The sequence below is a fragment of the Marmota monax genome, unplaced genomic scaffold, assembly GCF_021218885.2.
Source record: "Marmota monax isolate L192 unplaced genomic scaffold, Marmota_monax_Labrador192_F-V1.1 WCK01_AAM20220418_F8-fsc00017, whole genome shotgun sequence".
In the NCBI taxonomy this organism is placed as follows: Eukaryota; Metazoa; Chordata; class Mammalia; order Rodentia; family Sciuridae; genus Marmota; species Marmota monax.
In genome coordinates, this window is record NW_026695241.1 from 23,169,372 (window position 1) to 23,193,033 (window position 23,662).

Below are 23,662 nucleotides of genomic sequence, written 5' to 3' on the forward strand. Positions count from 1 at the left end.
CAAAGAAACTATGGAACTAAATAATACAATCAATAATTTAGACTTAACAGACATATATAGAATATTTCATCCATCAATGAAAGAATAGACTTTCTTCTTAGCAACACACAAATCGTTTTCTAAAATAGACCATATCTTTATGCCACAAAACAACTCTTAGCAAAAAAAAAAAAAAAAAGAGAGAGAGAAAATACAGTGCATTCTATCATACCATAATGGAATAAAATTAGAAATCAATGATAAAATAAAAAATAGAAGCTACTCTAAGACATGACACACTAAATAATATGCTACTGAATGGCAAATGAATAACAGAAGAAATTAGGGATGAAATAAAAAAATACTTAGAGGTAAATGAGAATAGTGATAAAACATACCAAAATCTGGGTTGGGGTTGTTGCTCAGCTGTAGAGCACTTACCTAGCATGTGCAAGACCCTGGGTTTGATCCTCAGCACCACATAAAAATAAATAAATAAAGGTATTGTGTCTAACTACAACTAAAAAATAAATATTAAAAAAAAATACCAAAATCTCTGGGACACTATGAAGGCAGTGCTAAGGGGAGAGTTCATGGTATTGAGCTCATTCATTAAAATAATAGAAAGTCCAGAAATAAATGACCTAACATTACATCTCAAAGCCCTAGAAAAGAAGAACAAATCAACACCAAAAGCAGTAGAAGACAGGAAATAATTAAAATCAGAGCTGAAATCAATGAAAGTGAAGCAAACAAAAAAAATTCAAAAAATTGACAAAGTAAAAAGTTGGTTCTTTGAAAAAATAAAAATTGATAAACACTTAGCCACACTAATGAAGAGAGAGAGAGAACTCAAATTACTAAAATTTGTATGAAAAAGGAAATATCATGACAGACACTCCTGAAATACAGAAGATAATCAGAAACTATTTTAAAATTTATACTCCAATAAAATAGAAAACCTTGAAGACATCACCAAATTTCTAGAGACATAAAACCTACCCAAACTGAATCAGGAGGACATACACAATTTAAACAGATCAATTTCATGAAATAAAAGATGCCACCCAAAGCCTACCAAACAAGAAAAGGCCAGGACTAAACAATTCTCAAGTGAATTTTATAAGCCTTCAAAGAAGTATTAACACCAATATTCCTCCAATTATTCTATGAAAAAGAAAAGGAGGGAACCCTTCCAGACTCATCCTCTAAGGCTAGTATCACCCTGATACCAAAACCAGATAAAGACACATCAAGGAAGAAAACTTTAGACTAATATCCCTGATGAATATAAATATAAAAATTCTCAATAAAATTCTGGCAAATAATATACAAAAAGATACAAATGCACCGTAATCCAGTAGGGTTCACCCCAGGGATGCAATGTTGGTTCCACATACAGAAATCAATAAACATATTCATCACATCAACAGACTTAAAGACAAGAATCATATGATTATCTCAACAGATACAGAAAGAGCATTTGACAAAATACAGTACCCCTTCATGTTCAAAATACTAAAAAAAACTAGGAATACAGGAACATACTTCAACACTATAAAAGCTATCTATGCTAAACCCAAGGTCAGCATCATTCTAAATAAAGAAAAATTGAAAGCATTCCCTCTAAGAACTGGAACAAGACAAGAATGCCCTCTTTCAGCACTTTTATTCACTGTCCTTAAAACTCTAGCTATAGTAATTAGAAGAAAGAAACTAATGGGATACAAATAGGAAAAAGAAGACCTCAAACTATAATTATTTGCCAACAACATGATTCTATATTTAGAAGATGCAAAAAATTCCACCAGAAAACTTCTAAAACTAATAAATATATTCAGCTAAGTAGCAAGATATAAAATTGAGACCCAAAATCAAATACATTCCTATGCATCAGTGATGAATCCACTGAAAGAGAAATTAGGAAAACTAACCCATTCACAAGAGCCTCAAAACAATAAAATACTTGGGAATCAATGTAACAAGAGGTGAAAGACCTCTACAATGAAAACGACTGAACACTAGAAAAAGAAATTGAAGACAACCTTAGAAGATGGAAAGATCTCCCATGCTCTTGGATAGGCAGAATTAATATTGTCAAAGGGCCATACTACTAAAAGTATTATATAGATTTAATGCATTTCCTGAGGGGCTGGGGTTGTGGCTCAGTGGCAGAGCACTCGCCTAGCATGTGTGAGGCACTGGGTTTGATTCTCAGCACCACACAAGAAATAAGTAAATAAAATTAAAGTATTGTGTCCATCTACAATTAAAAAAAATCCCAATAACATTCTTCATAGAATTAGAAAAAGCAGTCATAAAATCCCTTTGGAGAAATAAGAGACCCAGAATAGCCAAAGCCATCCTTAGCAAGAAAAGTAAAGCAGGAAGCATCACAATACCAGAACTTAAATTATACTACAGAGCTATAGTAACAAAAATAACATGATATTAGCACCAAAACAGATACACAAACCAATGGTACAGAATAGAAGACACCAAGACAAACCCACATAAATACAGTTATCTCATACTAGACACAAAGGTGCCAGAAACATACACCAGAGAAAAGATAGCCTCTTTCAACAAATAGTGCTGGGGAAACTGGAAATCCATATGTAGCAAAATGAAATTAAACCTCTATCTCTCACTCTGCACAAAATTCCACTCAAAGTGGATCAAGGACTTTGGCACTAAAATAGAGACCCTGAGCCTAACAGAAGAAAAAGTAGGCTCAACTCTCCACATGTCAGCTTAGGAACTGACTTCCTTAACAAGACTCCTAAAACGCATGAAGTAAAATCAAGAATGAATAAATGGAATGGAATCAAACTAAAAAGCTTCTTAACAGCAAAGGAAACAATCAAGATAGCCTACAGAATGTGAGAAAATCTTTACCACCTGCACTTCAGAGACAGCATTAATCTCTAGGATATACAAAGAACTCATAAAACTTCATACCAAAAAGCCAAATAACCCAATAAATAAATGGACTAAGGAACTGAACAGACACTTCACAGAAGAAGAAATACAACCAGTCAACAAATACATTAAAAACATGTTTGACATCTCTAGCAATTAGAGAAATGCAAGTCAAACCTACACTAAGATTTCATTTGACTCCAGCCAGAATGGCAATCATTAAGAATATACGCAACAATGCCAGGCATGGTTGGCACATGCCTGTAATTTCAGTGGCTTGGGAGGCTGAGAAAGGAGCATCACGAGTTCAAAGCCAGCCTCAGCAAAAGTAAGGTGTTAAGCAACTCAGTGAGACCCAGTCTCTAAATAAAATACAACAAAGGGCTAGGAATGTGGCTCAGTTGTTGAGTGCCCCTGAGTTTAATCCTTGGTACCCCTCCAAAAAAGAATACAAACAACAATAAATGTTGGTGAGAATGTGGGAGAAAAGGTACACTCATACATTGCTGGTGAGACTGCAAATTGGTACAACCACAATGGAAAGCTGTATGAAGATTCCTCAGAAAACTTGGAATGGAACCATTATTTGACTCAGTTATTCAACTCTTCACTTTATACCCAAAGGACTTAAAATCAGCATACTACAATGATACAGCCATATCAATGTTTATAGCAGCTTAATTCAAAATAGCCACATTATGGAACTTTCCTAGATGCCCTTCAACAGAAGAATGGACAAAGAAAATGTAGTATATATACACAATGGAATATTACTCAATCTTAAAGAAGAATGAAATTATGGCATTTGCCAGTAAATGGATAGAGCTGGAGAATATCATGCTAAGCGAAATAAGCCAATCCCCCAAAACCAGAGGACAAATGTTTTCTCTGATATGCAGATTCTAATTCACAATAGGGGTGAGGGAAAGAAAGAATAGAGGAAATCTGGATTAGACAGAGGGAAGTGAAGGGAAGAGAGGGGGTAAAGGGGTAGGATGGAAACTAGAATAAATTGGATATTATTAACCTATGTGCATATGTGATTACAGGACTAGTGTAATTCTACATTATGTACATACAACCAGAAGAATAAGAAATTATATCCCATTTATGTATGATGTGTCAAAATCATACATAACAGCATACATACATAAGTTATACATGATAGCATTCTACATTTATACATTCTACTGTCATGTATAACTAATCAGAACAAATTTAAAAAAAGAATAAAACCTGTTTAAAACCTGTATATAGTTTGGGTGGGGGAGGTTACTATAATCACAAAACCTTTCAGAACACAAATATGCACACTATTTCAGATATGATAACTATAGGCAAAAAGCTTATTATGAAAATGTCATAAGATGCGTGATCTATCAGAAATAAATTAAATTTTTAATCAAATTAAATAAATATTTTTTGTTGCCCTCTGTGTGAGGCATTATGCAACCACATAAAAAGCACAATTTTAAAATAAAAATGCTGAGTAACAGAATGATTATAATCTTTATATAATGGAAACAGTGCTTTAAAATCTTATTTTTAAAATGAGCTATTCTTTGGTCCAAATTCTTTACTTTTGGTATGTGATTCTGACAATCCACTTATGAGAAACATTTTCCTTTTCCCATTCCTTTAAGCTAGATTTATATAAGAAAGCCTCTTCCAGTCATCATCATCATTATATTATATATATATATATATATATATATACACACACACACACACACACACACACACTATTAATAGCCTATTAATTTTAATCTTGAAAGGAAAAATTTCTCCTGAAACAAATTAAGTGGAAATGGAGAGACAGAATGTTTTATATCATGTTCTAAAATTACATGTGACATTGTGGCCTGAGTTTAAGATAGTTGGAAATGATGATTCTAACTCATCAAACAACCCTCTTTCCAAATTATTTAAAAAGTCAGTTATTGAATTGCACTAAGTATTAGGGAAGTGATATAGAATCCATGTCTCTTAAACTCCCAGAACAGAAACTTCAAAGTGTGCACCTTTCAAATTAAATTGAAGAGCTCTGTTTCATGTTTTCTTTATTTTAGGAAGCATCTGCTTTAAGATATTCAAATTTTCTTTTCAAAAAATAAACATATCTTAAGAAAACAGGATAAATAAAATTCAAAAATTTTAGCATACAAGTTATATTCCAGTGGAATGGAAAGCTACATTACTCTGTCAGAAGATGCTATGGAACTGACGAATTTTTGGTTTTCACAAATTAAGAGAAAAAAAAAAAAAGACTACCTGATTTACTTTATGACAAAGAAAGGCTGTGAGCAGTGCTCCATATTCTGTTGGAGAAGAGTTCCACAGAAACCTCTGAATGCATGCATTATGCTTAATTATCCCTGTGTTAGAAGGGCAATTTTTCTTGTCTATTGTGCACTGTTTGACTTGAATGCTGACAGCTGTATTTTTAATTTGATCATGTTATATATTTTTTTCTTCTGAAGTCAAGCAAAGATACTGAAATCCAGATTAGTTACATTTTCTAAGAGGAATCCTGAAAGGATCCAGAAATATTTAATATCTTTCATTTTAAAATTGGCAACTTCTCTTGCTAATTTCACTCAAATTGCCATTCTTTCTCAGAAAACAGCTGTGATTTTATTTTAAACAGGAGAGAAAAATTCTTAGCAGGGGGTGTGATTATGAGCACATCCATCTACTTATCCCCAAACCCACTGGCTTTCTATAGATCTATTTATTAAGTGATAGAACTTTAGGCAAATATATACTGAAAACCCACCAATAATTAGAGTTCTAGAATGAACTATGAAGGAAAGAACTGAATCTTTAACATGTAATTATCAATGATTCACCATGGTAGAGAAGTAAATGATACAGACACTAAAATCAGCTTTGCATTATCAGAAATAGAATCCCTGTAGAAGATGAGGAAGATGATACCCTAGAATGCCCTTTTCAGATAGAGTTTTGTTTTGTATAAATCTAACTTTCAAGGTTTCCACAAGGTTAAAAGCTCATTAATTTAGATGCCACAAATTCTGAACTCTTGATAATAAAAGTTTAAGTTAAATAGAATATTTTGATGATAAAAAATAAGCCTGTTCTGAAATTTCAGTTTGCTATATATGGATCCTTAAGACATATTAATTATAAATGGTTCTTGCTATTTTAAAAAGCAGATTCCAAAGAACCTATGCTCAGACACATTTGTATTAGCCTAGTTTGCAATTCTGCATCTTAGAAAAAGTACATTCCTTAAAATTATAGCCATTCCTTATTCACCTAGCATTGTTAAGGGCTGACATATTCTACCCAAGAGGGTTATCTAGACATCAGAGGTTGAAGCAGTTGGGGAAACTTAGCAATGGAAGAGAAATCAGGGAAGTCAGTGGTTTTCAAACTCTTCCAATGAAATCTTGAGTTTCATATTAAAATTCATCTCAATTTTGCATTCTTCCAAGGAATATTTGTATCCCATTTAATCTAAACTACGTTTTCTAAAACTTTTGAGGACAACCAAAGGACCAGGAAGGTGTCCTGTGATTACCCCTCGTGATTAGCCAGTATTACAAGTAGCATCCTGTGATTTGCCAGCAGAGGACTCAAACCCCTAGAAGTAGTTCCCACCAGACTGAGTTTCTGGAGGGCTAAGCCCTCTTGATCCTTCACGTAACATAGGGCCTAGCATATAGGAGGAGCCTGATGAATTGTTGACAGACAATTGAAATGAAATGGTTTGTGTAGAGTTGTCAAGACTGTGCTAGGGTGGGAGATAAACTCTAAATAGCCAAAGCTCTTGATAAGAACATATTACTCGCTCTGAGTTAAGGTTTCTTGGGTGGAGTAATATGTCTTGATACTCAATTTCAAGTTGATATGTAAGAATGCTCCAGAGACACCTGAACAGAAGTCAATGGGAAAAAGAGAAGAATAAGATACTTGAACTTTGAAAGCATGGAAACAACAATAAACAATAATTCCTAACAACAACTTTAAAAGAAAGAGGACACAGAAAATGCCAAATAGTAGAGGCTCTCTTCTTGGAGCATGGGTCAGAGTGCCATCTTGGGGAGTTTCCCAAGAAAGTGGACCTGGGCAAAGGATGGGAAAGATCAGTGGCAAAACAAACATAAGCCACTCAATCTGTCTTTGGAAAGCATTTGATTTCTAACAGTACTCAGTCACCCAATATTTCACTGAGTTCTTCCTATATGCTAGCCACTGTGTTAATGATGAGGATCAAGGGTGAGTATGTCATAGGCTCAGCCCTTCAGATATTCAAAGTCTGGTGGGAACTACTTCCAAAAGTTTGAGTCGTTTGCTGGGGGAAATGCAGGGTAGTACTGGTAACCTTCTGGAAAAGGCACTTTAGTCCTGGCAGGTCAGGGGGGCCTTCCCAGAGAAAAGAAAAGCAACAATTTATCAGATGACGGAGAAGCAGAATGTGTGGGGACAGGCATCCAGCCCAGAAAACAGAGAGACAAGGTACAGCATATACTTTTTGAGGAGGCTAAGTAGCTACACAAGAGCGAGGTGCCAGTTGGGAAAGGAGTTGTAGAGCTGCCTGAAGAGACTGAGACAGGAGAGGCCAGACCTGAAAGGCCCCATCCAAAAGGCTATGCTAGGGAATCGAACTTTTCCCTAAATAATTTTTTAAGTTCAAAGAATGACATACACAGGGCTGGGGTTGTAGCTCAGTGGTAGAGCACTTGCCTAGCATGGTTGAAACCCTGGGTTTGATCCTCAGCACTACATAAAAAACAAATTAAAAAAATAAAGGTTAAATTCTTAATTAATTAATTTATTTTTTTTAGTCATACATGACAGTAGAATGCATTTTGATATATAATACATACATGGAATGTACATATATCAATCATATTGTCTATTCTATTCTGCTGCCCTTCCTATCCTCCCTACTCCTCCCCTCCTCTCCTATCGTTTCTCTCTATCCAATCTAATGTGACACACTTTTTTTTTCTTTTTCTCATTACAACATCATATATGTATTCTGTATCACAGTGAGGTTCTCCTTCCATCTTCTGTGCAACTCTCCTTCTCCCTCTTTTTCCCCTCCCACCTCTCTTCCCTATTTAGTGGTAGTCTTCTTCTCATGCTCTTCTAAATGTTAAATTCTTAAAAAAAAAAAAATAGAATAACATTCAGATTTTTTCCTTAGAAAGGTCAGTTGCACTGGCTAATGGAGTTGCTGATTAACATGGCTTGATCTTCTGAAAGAAATTTCTACCACTTGACCCATTTTGGCTTTTTCTTCTTCTTAGGTAAAACTTGCAAAAAAAAAAACAACTTTTTTTTTTTTTGTGGTGCTGAGGATTGAATCCAGGAAAGTTCTACCACTGAGCTACATCCCCAGCCCCCTTCTTTTTAAATTTTGAGACACAGTCTTCTAAGTTGCCTGGGTTGGCCTTGAACTTGCGATACTCCTGCCTCAGAATCCCATGTCCCTGGGATTATAGACGTGCACCACCATGCCTGGCCTGAATTCATTTTTTTTTTAAAGAGAAGGCAGAGGACAGACAGGACATTTCAGGAGCTTGTACCACACTCCTTTACTTATTGCTGGATTTTAAGTAGATGTCAAGCAATCTTCCACTGCACAGAAAAATGAATTTTAACAACTAAGGGGTTTCACAATCTGGTCTAGTTCCAAGTGCTTTCTGAGCTACATTATACTGACTCTTCAACATTATTACACTTTAACCATTGAAAAGAGTTTTTTTCCTGAGAGAAGTAACTTATTTTTACCTTCCTAGAAGTAGCTACTGGTCAGAATTAGCATTTGTTTTGAAGACACAGGGTCATTATTACAAGTACTTATTACTATGCTAGTTTAAAAATATTCTTTAACTTCATCAAATAGGGAGCCAATGGTCCCATCTCCAATTGTTTAAGATACCTTTATATTTTTTATATCTTTTTGTTTCAATTAGGATCCAAATAAAATCAACACATTGTAATTAATTAGTCCATCTTTTAAAAAATTTCTCATTTAATGGATTCCCCTGCACTTCTCCCATCCTTTTATCTCTTGTAATTTATCTGTTGAAGAAACTGGACTGTTCTTGTTTGGAGTTGTCCAGAATCTGAATCTTGTCAACTAAAGGTGCTCCTATGTCTTTTCCATGTCCTATAAACTGACTTGCCTAGAGCCTTGATCAGATTCATATTTAACTTGGGGAGAGAGGAAACATGACTACCTTATAAGAGCACACATCTTTTTTTTTTGTGATGTTTGCAGCCTTTGATGATCAATGCCAGATCCAATAATTCATTCGTTATTGAAAAATGGTGATATTCGACACTGTTTTAACAAGGTGAGGCCCTCGGGGTGAATAAAGTACATTTTGTTATTTGCTCTCAAAGCAGATGTCCCAGACTACTATTCTTACTGAATTTGTATCTTTAATGTGAATACTTTCTCTGCATCTCCTCTAACGATAATCACATATTGATGTTTTTAGCATGTTCTTGCCCTTTGCTGCTCCTTCATCTTTTTGATTTGCAGCTTCTAATCTGCACTATCAACTGAGACCAAGCAATTAAGCTTATTGCAATGATACAAACAGAACAGGGCCTGGAGGGCCCTTTGATCAATTATAGGGTAAGCTTTGTATGCAGACCTTGTGACTGATATCGCAGTCCTTGGCTTTGTCATGGCCATTCAAAGTTATTTGGCTTCTAGAATTAGTCAGTTTTTCCTAAACTTTCCAGTCCCCAGGAAGGCTTAATGACATACTATTCCAGGACCTTCTCTCTGGATTGACTGTAGGAATTTTTTTGTCCTCCAGTTAAATCCCAGGGTTTAGAATAGTGCCTGTCACATACACAAAAAAGTATTTGACAAAAGAAATAGTGAAAAATGAAAGATAAAAACAACTTCCAAACGTATCTTTCTGTGTAAAAATTACCTATTACCTTGCATAGAAACACTGAGTACATTTTTCTAAAATTCTACAAAGGTTTCCTGGATGCCCTGAATTCCAAGGGCCTCTACTGCCTCATCCTCTTTTTTCTTGTGCCAGGGGTCTGCTTAGCAAGGCTTTTCACCCTCCATTCTGTCCCTATGCTCCTACTGCACCTACCCCTGACCACATAAAATAATTCATTTTGTTCTCATTGAATTCCTTCTGTGTTTAAAACATACACTGAATCCATTTTCTTTATATCCTTTATAACTTCAGTCTATACTGACCCTGAATTTCTCTACATGTTTATAATAAGATATTTCCCTGAGAAAAAGTTTCCAAGTTCCAGACCACAGACATCAAGTAGGTTTCAGCAAATAAACATATAAGCACAAATGAGAAATATTTGAGAAAATTGGAATGAAGAGATTTTAAATGATTAAAAGCATTTGAATTTCTCTAGTTACATCACACAGGAATAAAGTTAAATTATAATTAAAATTAGAATAAATCAATGTAGCTCTAAACTTTACACCAAAGTACTTCTAATGAAAGAGGCATATAAATTCATATTCCTGCTAGTCTGAGGATAGCTGCAGTAGGTAACAAATTTACAGCTGTGAAAATTCTTTGAGGACTCAGTTTTATTCTAAAATTGCCACAGATTTTCTTTTTTTTCTATTTTCTATTCTGCTTTGTAATATATCTATTTTCCTGAGAAAATGAGCTCCTCCTCATTGCCTCCTCCCACAGTAAAGGCTGCATGGGCCTCCAAATACCTCACCATAACCTACTTCATTTGAGAAGGTCAAAGAAAATTTTGATACCTAAAGTTTACAGTAGGAAAAAGTCATTACTTTATAATTTCTTGTGATTTCTTTTGGTGATATTACATATTGGTAATATCAATTATTTACTAATGGAGAAAAGCAAAAAATGTGTTGGGCTGCAGTCAAGCTTGGCAACTAGGAAATTTCAGACACATCTGTGTGGCATGGGTAGGGGTATTCAGTGTGCTTCTCTTGGCAGACTCCCATAGCATCATATGATAGGTTAAAAAGATTTGCTCTTTAGGCAACAGGTTAAATGTAAGAGAAAGCAAAAATCATGATTTCAGAGATAACAACAAAACAGCAAAGCAATGAAAAAGGCCATAACTCCTGCCCCATTAAGCAGTGTGCTTAGACTTGTGCTGTCCATTATGGTGACCATTGACAACATACAGCTTCCGAGTACTTGAAATCTGATTGGTGTGAGCAAGGAATATTAAATAATATTAAATTTTAATTAATATAAATTTTAAAACTGGCATTTAATTCAATTGAAATATTTTTTAAAAGTGTGTCTGGAACAATCTGGGTGTAAAAATCTACCTTTTCAATTGGAAGTTTTATGAAATCTTAATACAGATTATGTCCACTGAAAATTTAACATCCTCAGATGTGCTGTTAAGTCTGAAATACACTCCAGATTGCAAAGACTTAGTCCAAAAAATGTAAATGTTACAGTATTTTTTTTAATTTTAAGAATCACACTAGTCCAAGTTGAAATGTTAAAACTTAAATATATTTGGTAAATAAAATATTATATGGGGTGAAAAAACAGTATCAAAATTAATTTCACCTATTTCTTATTACTTTTTAAAAAATCTGGCTATTAGAAAAATATAAAATTAATATGTGATTTGTATTTTATTTTTTTTCTTTCCCTTCGTGTGGTAATGGGGATTGAACCCAGGGCCTCATGCATGCTAGGCAAGCACCATAGAGCTGAGCTACATCCACAGCCCTGGCTTGTATATTTCTACTGAACAGTACTGATTTAGACAAAAGCCTGAAAAAGAATAAATTTTCTTTAGAAGAAACTGTCTAGTTTTCCATTCCCCAAACTTCCAGGTGCCCATTCAAAAAGGACTTAGCTTTCTATCTACAAAGTAGTGTGAAATCCTTTTACATGAATCCAGTAGATAGCATGCTTCAAATGCTCAGGTATGCTCAGGTATTTTCTAAATAAAAAGTTATCCATATCAATTATAGCCAAATGTTCTGTGCTTATTTATTCATTCTACAACTACCCAAGCAGATTTCAAAGAGTATATCTTAGGTGAAGGGGCTTCAGATGTAGATCTACACTATCAGGGTTTCCATCCTGGAACTTAGGAAACTGAAGACCTCCCTGGTTTGGGTATTTATATAGACTCAAGTATCTGAGAAATTTTGGAACATAGCTGCATGTCAGGAACAAGGACTACAAAAACCCACCTTTCATGGCTTGTGAAAGAGGGAGAGGGTAAGGGGAGGAATGGAATGGAAAAATAAAGTAAAATAGGGCTGGGTAGGTAGTTCAGTGGTAGAGTGTTTAGCTAGCATACACAAGACCCTGGTTCAATACCCAGTACCCAACCCCCCACCTACATCTAATTCTTCCCAGTGAGAGTCAGCTGGACTCAGGCAAGTTATATAGCCATTGTGTACTTCAATTTCATTGTCTGAAATGGGGACAAAAATGGTACCTGCCTTCATAGGTTTTAAAGATTAAGTGAGGGAAAAGGAAAAGTACTGGAGAATAAGTCTGAACAAATTATATTGTGTGCATGTACAAATTACATAATAAACCTCACTATTATGCATAAGTACAATGTGCCAATAAAAATAACTGTTAAAACACAAAGAATGCATGAGATAATAATCACAAGTGTAATTTTAATTCTAATTACATATAATACAAAAATAAAGAACATGTACACACATATACACACACCAAGATTAAATGAGGTAACACATGTAAGGTAGCGAGAGTGGTACTGAGCTTACAGGAAGACCTCATTGAATGCATCCTGTGATGCAAGCAAGGACAGCAGCAGTCAGCAGCAGTCTAGAGTAACCTCTACTAACTCTGACCCCTAAAGTGCTTCACTCCTAGAATTAACCTGCATTACCCTAGAATTAGATAGTAGTGGACCTCACAAACTCATTATTAGTCTGTATTGGCCACTTTCTGTGCAGGTAGCCACATTACTTCAAAAATGAATATAAAAGATTAACAAAGCCTAACACCTGAAGTTTATGGATGTAAAGATATGCTAAACTTTCATACTTTGAAAGGCTTGATGAGTATTAGACATGTCTTACAAATACTAGAATATCCTTACACTTTTTGGGGTTCCATTCAAATCAAGACAGCATCACAGGTCCTATCTCCTTTAGTACCTAAGCCCTCTGAATTCAGATACTCATGAGATTGGTCAACTATTGACATTGAAGTATTTTCAACAGATGTTTAAGAAAGTATAGAAATGCCTCTAAAGTTATATTTAGAAACTACAGTGAATCAAGAAGTCAGAAACAAGATTAGGCTTTTTTAATGACAATAATTGTTTAAAAGTGAATTTCTCTCCCCCATTTATTATGAGAATTTATCTCTGCTTTTGCCGTGTGTGTGTGTGTGTGTGTGTGTGTGTATTATATATAATTAACACTATGAGTAATTAGTTGGTTAGTAACCAGATGGTATGGATGAAGGCTACTGCCTAAGGAGGAGGTGCAAATGGAAACAGCAGGTGTCTAACTAACGAGTCTGGGGGATGCCAATGCCATCAGGTTATGTCATTGTGTGAATCTGTTCAACTGCATACACAATTTAAGGACCAAAATAAATAGTCACGGACTCTCCACTGCCACTTCAGAAAGCAAAGCTGGATGGGGCCTCTGCATGACACTCAGTCAGTGTCCACCTAGCCACTAGCGAAGTAGGGGTACATACCTGTAACAGACGTTGTCGGTGCAGGGGCTGTGAGCCCTGACAATGACAAAGACATGCTGAAAATGGGATCTGATATTTTTCGGGCTGAATGGCTGTGCTCCAGGCTCTTGGAAAACAATTGTTACAATATCATTTCCAATATGCCGCTTTCGTAGGAGCTATGAAAAAAATAAGCAATCAACATAAATGACAGCGCCCTTATTTCCCCTCCCGATTTTCTTTATATAACCGTATTTAAAACACTCATTACTAATCAGTACAGACTAGGGTAGGTAATCTATGCAGTTACTGTCAATATTTTAGCTTGTCTTATTCCCTCCAAGGAATATGGAAATGAATATTCTGAAATTTGCATAAAATATAAGGCCATTCAAATAAATCTAACCAATATCTGGCATATTATGCTCAGACCCAAACATCTCCAAACCCTCAGTTTCTATAACAACAGTTTTGTTCCATTTTTGTATAAGAAAGAAACTTGCCACAGGGAAGATTTCAGAGATGAGAATGGCTGAAGCAATTACAAGGCAATTTATGTTCTGGTTTAATTGGCTGCATTTAGAGAAAACGTGGCTAAGGTGTTGCTGTTAGACTTTTTATGTCACAAACTGAGAGTGTCGAAAGTAATAATATTCCACAATGGAGTAACGATTTAAAAGTAGATTAAATTTCAGGTTTAAACAGCTACTTTAATTACAGTGAAAGCTGCTTAAGACCACCTTCTGTTTCATGTTAAATGGTGTTTTATATAGGTGGTTTCAAATTCAGGCACCCCAAATCATTGTAGGCCACTGCCTTTTCACAAGGGGATTATAACACTTTAATTCAATAGTGTAAAGAAAAAATGAACGAAATATGTGTTTCTCTTATTTATTTATTTATCTAGGTACCAGAGTTTAAACCCAGGGGTGCTTAGTCACTGAGCCACATCCCTAGCCCTTTCTAATATATTTTATTTAGAGACAGGGTCTTGCTAAGTTGCTTAGGACCTTGCTAAGTGTTGAGGCTGGCGTTGAACTCATGATCCTCCTGCCTCAGCCTCCTGAGCCTCTGAGATTACAGGTATGCAACACCACACCCAGCTCATATATTTATTTTATGGAAGCTCTTAAAAGAGAAAAATAGCTCAATGTGACATTTTATGCACTATCCATTAGACATAAGGTTGCACTTATAAAACTTAAAAAATTCTCTAGTGACATCAAGGTACGCAAATTACGTAACAGTAAAATCAATGATCTATACTGGCTGTCAACTAGGAGAAAAGATGCCTTTTAGATTAGGATTGAGAATTGGGGGTTAGAATGTTTAAGAAATGCACTTTTAACCTTAGGAATTTGTAAATATCCCATATTATCTTCAATTGAGGCATTTTACTTCATTTCTAAACATGATATATAATCAGATGTTATGGACTGAATTGATTGCTGCTCAGAATATTACAATAATTAAAGATTATTAACATATTCAAGAGCTTTAACAAGCCAAAAATAAATACTACTTGTCTATGTCCATTCATGCATAGATGACAATAGGGGACATCATCTTTTTTCATGTAATGTCATTCTTTCCTTGACATGTGTCTTGATATCTGAAATTAATGACTTCATGAAGGACAAAACAGAAACAAATCCATTTATCTCTCTTACGCATAATAAAAGCCTGTATTCGTTTTTAAAAGAGCGCAAAAAAAAAAAGATTATAAGAGATACATTATTTCCATGTTTTTCCATGCATAAAGTCATCTATACAGAAGAAAATTAATTCCTCAGCTAAAGAATGAGAATTTGTTTTCTCTTTTTATACTGGAGATTGAACCCAGGCTTCCTCTACCATTGAGCCACATTCCCAGCCCTTTTAACTTTTTTATTTTGAGACAGGGTCCTACCAGGTCACCAAGTAGTTAAGGCTGGCCTTGAAATTTTAAGCCTCCTGCCTCAGCCTCTCAAGTCATTGGGATTACAGGTATGTGTCACTCAGATGGCAAAAATTTCTTAATATTTAACAGTACTAATTATTTTCTTATTCTTGTCTATGATCACACACTTTTGCTTTGATTAGACCCCCAAATTAAAATAGTTTTCCACTTAAATATCAACTTAAACTCATTTACTTAGAAATAACTGAATCTTATTAAATTTTTTACCCTCACAAATCTGATCTTTCTATTCTGAGTATTCAGGCAGAATAAGCCTTTTATCTCCCCATTAAAGATAATTTGTTAAAGTTCTTAATTTTTTTTTTTTTTTTTTTTTTTGTCTACTGACTGGTCACAATAAGAAGTCTAGTTAGCATGGTATATTTTAGAGAAATCTAGAACTTGGAGTTTGCATAAGACAAAGTGTCAACAAAGTCCAGATTAGTGAGTTTATCTTAAAACAGGTTCATTTTAGATTTATAACTGATTCACTACTTTTTGTCCTATTTTTTATTAATATGATAATCTTGAAAGGAAACTTTCACTACTTAGATTTGTGATTTACTCAAACCTAAATCGATGAAGTGCTAGATTAGATCAGTGTTTGGTAAAATTCTGTGAAAGAGGATGTGATTCATTCTGCAGCTGGCCTGAGTTCTGTTAGTACAACAATTGACAATAACAAAAATCTACATCCACTTTAAGGTCACAAGTAAAACTGGACTGTTCATGTTTTTAATAGCTTTGAAAGGAGAGTCTTTTTAGTTCTCTAGTTGGTATTATTTATTTTGAATTAAAAAAAAAAACCTACCACATATTCTCAAAAACGATACTGCCAGTTTCCATTTTACTCTGTAATGATCATACTTCTTAGTTGCTGCACTTTACTATCTCAAATTTTAGTAATGACACACTGTGCTTTTAGATCTTTTTAAGACAGACTACATTGTGTGACACATACACATGCAGTTGTTACTTAAGGTCCTTGACATCTCCTGATGAACATGCTATGACAGAACATTATTCTGAGATTCTACTGACACTGTGACTTTTCTCCAAGTTAGACTAAATCTCCCTTGAAATCTAAATGAAGAATCAGTACTTTGCTGCTTTCTGCACTGGCCTCTTGAGAAATTTCACCCTCTTCCTGCATGTTCTTTGCAACCCTGCAGAGTCATCTAATCACGATTTCAACTTGTTCTCTTCAGATTTCATGAAAACCTCAATCCCTGTGGGTGAAAAGCAAATGATTAATTCGCAAAGCCATCCAGCTGGCTGTTAACCTGGAATCTGTGTCTCTTCATTTGTTTTCCGCTCATTTGCTATTCCTGTTTCCACAGAGCACAAATCACAAAGCTTCCTGCTGCGGTGACAGGTGCAACACTAAATTCTGGTTTCAAATTTTACAAACTTGCCACTTAGGCTTCTTGGGGAAATGAAATAAGCGGGGGAAGCACTGATAGCATGAAGATCTCTTACCTGTTGCTTGTTGTTGGGTGTATAGGGCAGCATGGTAGACACATGGAACATAATCTCATAGTCTTTGTATGTTGTGTACAGAGAATGGGTTCCAGTGGAGTCAGCTACAGTAAAAAAATACAAAATGATGAAATGACTATCAGAATAGGAAAACTAATTCATTTAAGATAAATATCTCAGGGGAAAAAAGGAAGAAGGAAAGAAAATTATTTGGAAAGAAAAGGTCTAAACAAGACCCACTGTAGGTTTCAGTACTTTCCTTTTTAAAAAATAACCAATCTTTTTTGGCAGTCTAGGAGATCTATGAAATTGGATTTCTTCTCAGAATAATATTTGTTAATGAATTAAAAAAAATGTACAATTTCAAAATAAATCAATTATACAGAAAATTTAAAAATACAATATACATAAAATTTATAAGATCTAATAATTTATCTACTTCTATTATAATTCTGAAGGAATGATAAGTCCAAGCAATATTCTAAGATAGCTGCACCAATAGATAATGTGATATGAAAACATCTCCTATTTATGGACAACAGAATCATAGGCAGAGCAGTTAGTACTATGGTTTATTGTCTATATTCACAATTGAAGGAATTTCTAAATTTTGACCTAAGCTCTGTGAAAGTAATGACAAAATGATTATCCAAGTTCCCTGACTCCTGATTTCTGCACATAAATATCAAGTTAAGAAACTACTTCTAGAGGCTAGGGTTGTGGCTCAGTGGTAGAACACTTGCCTAGCTCATGTGAGGCACTGGGTTCGATCCTCAGCACCACATAAAAATGAATGAATAAAATAAAGGCATTATGTCAATCTACAACTAAAAATATACATAAAAAAGAGAGAGAGAAAAGAAACTTTTTCTAATACTTCCAATTCAAGTAAGACAACTATTCTTAACACACAGTGATAACAAATCCGAAACTCTGAAGCACAAAGGTATTTTAGGAATGCACAACAATTTTTTTAAAGACTTAAAGGTATGTGTTGTGTTTTCACCTTTTTTAATGGGTTGGGCGGTGGGGAACTTCTACTGCCTAAACAAAAATAGTTTCAGAATCAATATGACCACAAATTCTTGGAAACCAGAGAAGAGAGTTACTAACTACCCAAATCAAAGGGAATATCAGTTTAGACTTGAAAGACATGGTTTATAAACCACAAAAGGAACAGAAGTACTTTCAGTCTGGGCACAACCCTCCATCAACTATATTTTTGAAGACCAGAACATTTTGCTGCATTTTAGAGAAAGATGCTATAAGACAAAGGCAATAGTTCTCAAAGGCAGAATCCCAGGCCCCAACCGCAAGAGTGCTGCACATTGGGTATGGGGCTTCAACAGAGGAATCTGTTTTTAATAAACACTCTAGGTAATTCTAAGGCAGTAGCTCCACAGAAGTAGCTCCATGGCCCTTAGATACTGCCCCAAGCACAGACTACAATTGTGGCTTACAGACAGCTTTAGAAAGGTGTTCTAGATATCTAATTTTAAGCTTGAGCTTATTAGAAGGTATTAATTTTGAAGCTGGTATAAAATACTAGGGTTTAAAAATAAGTTAAAAATAGAACAAAGCTAAGATTATTTTTTAAAAACTGCAGAAATAAACTGGATGCAGTGGTGCATGCCTATAATCCCAGCGGCCTGGGTGGCTGAGGCAGGAGGATCATGAGCTCAAAGCTAGTCTCAGCAACTTAGTGAGGCTCTAAGCAAGTTGGTGAGACCCTGTCTCTAAATAAAATACAAAACAGGGCTGGGGATGTGGCTCAGAGGCTGAGTGCCCTTGAGTTAAATCCCTGGTACCAAAAATAAAAAAAGTTTGCAGAAATATGTACCCATGTATGACTACCCAAGAAAAGAATCTTACAAATCTCAGTATCACCACCACAAAAAAACTGCAGCATTTTACTACAATAAAGTACTCTACTGTTTAAGATTGGACTTGAGTAAGAAGAACTTATCCACTGTTAAAGATCCCTGCTATAAATATATACAGAACTGATTACTGCATTTTAAAATTTTAAGGTGAATGTGTCACATATGATGTATACTTACCAGCGTTTCAAGTAAATTTTAAGCAAAATTAATGAGCAAGAAGAAAAGATTGTCACTTGTATTAATTTGTAACATGTTGCTTTATGTAGCTAATATAAAAAGGATTATTGTCAGAGAGAAAAACTGATATGGAAGACAACCCAAGAGATAATTTACTTTGCTGTTTCTAGACATTTCTTTCCTCTTCACATCTCACCTCATACAACATATGCTACTTGACCACCATTTGCTGGGATCTTTGGAAATCCCAGAATTTGCTGAGAATTTCCAACATTTTGGAAATAGTTTCAAAAGTTTCAGAGATGAAACTAGGGTCAAAACAACAAAAATTTCTGAGAAGTAGTAAATTCTAAAATCTGGAAATTACTATGTACATAATAGAATTGCTAAGCTTTACCAGGGAGAACAGAAAAAGAATGGTCAATGTATTTTCTAAAATAAAATAAAATATCTAATGTTCTTGTTCTTGGTTCTATTCCCCCTTGGAACTGGGGTTTGAACCCAGGGAACTTACTACTGAGCTACATTCCCATCCCTTTTTTAAAATTTTTATTTTGAGACAGGGTTTTGCTAATAAGATTTTCAGGCTAGTCTGTTTAAGCCACCAAATTTTTTGGGATTGCAGGTGAACTACCACACCGGGCTCATTATTGTATTTTTAGTAACCATGAAATCCTGAAACTATGAAAGTCTTAACAGGATGAAAATTAGAAAAATAGATAAAATGCCTTTTTATTTGTCAAAAAAAAATACATATTGAGGAATCTCAGGCACCATATAGGTCATCTCAACAATCACAAGACCCATCTCCAACTCACATTTCCAGGCAGGGGCATGTACTCACTCATAAACTGGAACTTGAAGGTTAAGTCATAACAAGTAAAACTTCTCTAAGAATCAAACTAGATAATGAGAAGACGACACTGAATAATTGAGGAATGATAATATTCTCAATTGCTTTAAAAGGTATAGATAAGTGATAATGTCCTACATCAAGCATTTCTACTTGAAGATGATATAAATAGGTAAATAAGCCTGCAGAAGCAGTTTCAAGGTACAGACAGTGTCACAGCTGTACCTAACTTCTTTTGACTCTTTTGCTTTTAGGTAGTTGAATGCATGGATGATATGGTAGATGTGTGTCAATTGAAATGAGGAAAAAGTAATTAAAACTTTCGTATAACTTTTTCATGGTCATTAAACAAGAAAAGCTCAATGAAAGAAAATAAATCTATACAAATCGATTTTAGGAAAAGTCCTCAGTTTTAAATATCTAAGGAGGCTGGGGATGTAGTTCAGTGGTAGAATGCATGCCTAGCATGCTTGAAGCCCTGGATTTGATCCCCAACACTAAAAAAAAAAAAAAAAAAAAAAGAAGAAAAGTAACATCAATGTAAATTAAATCACAGATAGATTGTAAATCTGATTCTAATCCACAGTTTGAAAGAATATATATTCTAACAGCTTACTGCTGGGACCATTCATTTAAGATCCTCATGCTAGAGTGAGATCTCACATGTGTGCAACCTTCCTTGAAGGATCAGGGATGCTCAGAAGCACAGCAAACACAAGGTATGCACTTGTGGAACATTGGCATATATCTGAGATGAGACAAGTTTTGGATCCTAGGGTAATACTGATTTACTCACGTATGAAGTAGTTGGGGGAAGTGAAGAATTCCATTTGTCTGGCATCTGATGTATTTCCTAATTTTTAAAAATGAATTTTTAGCCTTGGTCAGGAGACAGGTTAATTTACTTCAAGGAAGATAAGCATGAGAACAGTTCCAACAACTATTGCTATTACCCTTTACTATAAAAGGCAAATTGATACTGTGTTAGTTTAAGAAATGTTCTTGGAGCTCAAGGCTTCTCAAAATCACTAGCCTATTGAGAGACATGGACAGAGATAGTGTGCAGCTGGTACTTAACAGTCAGCCACTACTATTTTCTAACCACTGCTCAAGTTGTAGGATAACTGCAATTACATGATCCCCAGCTTGGAAGTAAGAAGATCTGATCAGGGATGGCAATAGTATCACTTGTCAAATGACTACATATAAGTCACTTCACTTCTATATTCTTCAGTATTCTCACTGTCAAGAGGATTAAGTGAAATAAAGTATATGAAAGTGGTAGCCCATAAAAGATGCTTGATAAATGTGCTAGTGAGAGTGTACAATTTTGTTCAGTTAAATTAAAAAGTGCAGTTTCCTTAAAAAGACTCCTTTATTCAACAGTTTCTAGAATATTGACTAGCCCTTTGCTTGTGCAAAGCATTTAAGTATGCTAGTTTTATACTCTTCCCTATCTGAGTTCAAATATTCCCAATAAAGAAGAATTCATTTTATTTATGAAAAATCTAAGTCTCTTCCAAGCCCCTGAATTTCAACTGTTGACAACATCATTGAAAAATAGAGGAGGCAACAAGCATTCATGAAATTGCAACATGTTAAAGAGGGCAAGGCTGAGAAGGAATGCTTTATAAAAGATTTGTAAGGCTCATGGGTGCTGACCTGCCAGGCAAGACTCGGTCTGGAAATGAATCCCTAAATAATGATCAATAGGCACAGCTTAAAATCAGGGTGGTCTTCCACTTTCCAAAAATAAACTGCTTGGAGAGAAGTTTATTTTTGTATTTATCACACTGTGAGGTAAATGGTGATTATTTGAATTATACGTCATTCAAATAATAATAATAAGACAAAGCAAAAAAAAAAAAAAATCCACTACTGAAAATTCTTCATAGAAAGCTTGTCCAGCCTATGACATATTTATCTGTAGGTTATTTGTCTGCTCCAAGTCCTTATTTCTGAGATGAACAAATGGACTTGTACAGATAATTATGAAAAAGAAGAAATGGTCTGATATCTCCATCAATCCTTTCCTTCCTCAGCCTCTCTCTCCTTCATAGAAGAAAATCCAAATATAATCACAACACATGACAAGTAGAGCTGTCTCATGAGATTAGTCTAAGGGACTGAGAGAGGAAAGACAGAGCCAAATAGCCAGGCTTGGAGCTCACATTATGCTCTACGCACACTTCATTAACCATACCCACTAGGATCTGTTCCACTTCCCTAATGCTTACCAGCTATCTAAGTGTGGGCATGTTGGTAAATCTAAAGAAGCCAATTCTGTTAAGTGGGGTTAGGAGGGGGGTAACTGGTAGCTAGTAGTTTGTAGGGATTAAATGAGATGGCACCTGTGTAGATAAAGCATCTGGGACTTGTGCTTCCAGCCACATATAACAGGGTACTTGGTACAGGACTCACTCTCCCATTGTCAGTAATGAGAAAAGGAGGTGAAATGCCTGAGCCAAGTGTTTTCAAAAACTAGGCAAGAGGCAGCGTTAGAAAGGGAGCTCTAGGAAAGCTAGGAAGAAGCTGGCAGTTTTCTACCTAGAGGCACTTTCAAGATAATGGTATAGAGCAAGGCTTTCAAGGAGAAGCCAGGACAGCCTGGAGTTCAGGAAGACTGAGGTGGCTGAGATCTGCTAGGCACAGCACCTAAGAGGAAGAAACCTCACAGTAGAGGATCAGAAATCTCAAGAGGGGTCCCCCTTGAATCCTGGGGTGAATAGTAAACTGTAGACAGGGAGTTGAATTCCAAAAGCAAAGAAAAACTGTAAGCCAAACAACTGCCACAGTTCAAACACGGTTGAAAAACACCTAAGCTCTGACCAGCCACAGCAGACACTTCATAGAATATGCAGGTATTCCAGGTGCAAGAAAAGCCATGCCTTAGTAGTAGGGCCAAATTAGCCAGAGACTAAAGCCTACTCTAGGCATGCTTCAACAAAGCTAAAACACCAGGCTCATGAAGATCAATCTATTCTATAAATTAATTTCCTGCCAAAACAAAAGTCAACTCTCTCAAGACAATAAAATCCAAACACTCAATGATTCAAACATTCACAATATCCAATACCTAACAAAAATAACCAGGGCTGCAGCTCAATGATAGAGCACTTGCCTAGCACTGGGTTCAATCCTCAGCACCACATAAATATAAATTAAAAAAAGGCATTATGTCCATCTACAACTAAAAATATTAAAAGAAAATAACCAGACAAATGAAGTAGTGAAATGTAATCCAAAGTAAGTAGTGAAATGTAATCCAAAGTAGGGGAAAATTCACTAAAAGAAGGTAGCTCAAAATAACAAAGATGATAAAATTAGCAAATGAAGACTTTAAAACAACTATTATAAAATATTCAAGGTTTTGGATAAGATCTTAATGAGGAGAGAATAGAAGGTAGGAAAAAAATTTACCAAATGCAACTTCTGGCTCTAATGGTTATGATACCTTAACAGAAATTGGATTAAATTAACAATGAATTAAGACACGGTGGGGGGGGGCAGGGAACATAAGAAGCTTGAAGACATATTAGTAGGAATTATCTAAACTGAAGCACAGAAAAAACAAAGGGAAAAAAAATAAGCAGAGCCACATCACCCTATGGTACATACACTAGAGAGTGACAAAATACATTTGTAACTGGAGACTCAGAAGGAGGTAAAACAGAAAAAAAAGGAATAAATAATAGCAAATAATATTTTAATGTAATGAACTACACATCCAAGGATTCAAGTGAGATCTACAGTGAGAATGATTCTT

At 35.2% G+C, this 23,662-nt stretch overlaps 1 protein-coding gene across 16 annotated transcripts in view; it reads right to left on the reverse strand.

The window, feature by feature from the left end:
* The window catches only part of Sipa1l1 (signal induced proliferation associated 1 like 1), a 367,512-nt gene that overhangs the window by 64,957 nt on the left and 278,893 nt on the right, over positions 1-23,662 (reverse strand). For all 16 annotated transcript variants that reach the window (XM_058577710.1, XM_058577721.1, XM_058577720.1 and 13 more), the window contains 2 exons: positions 16,984-17,087; positions 13,587-13,744 (listed from right to left, as the gene is read on the reverse strand). In XM_058577710.1, the coding sequence (XP_058433693.1) occupies positions 13,587-13,744; positions 16,984-17,087 (262 nt within the window). The remainder of the gene's footprint in view (positions 1-13,586; positions 13,745-16,983; positions 17,088-23,662) is intronic.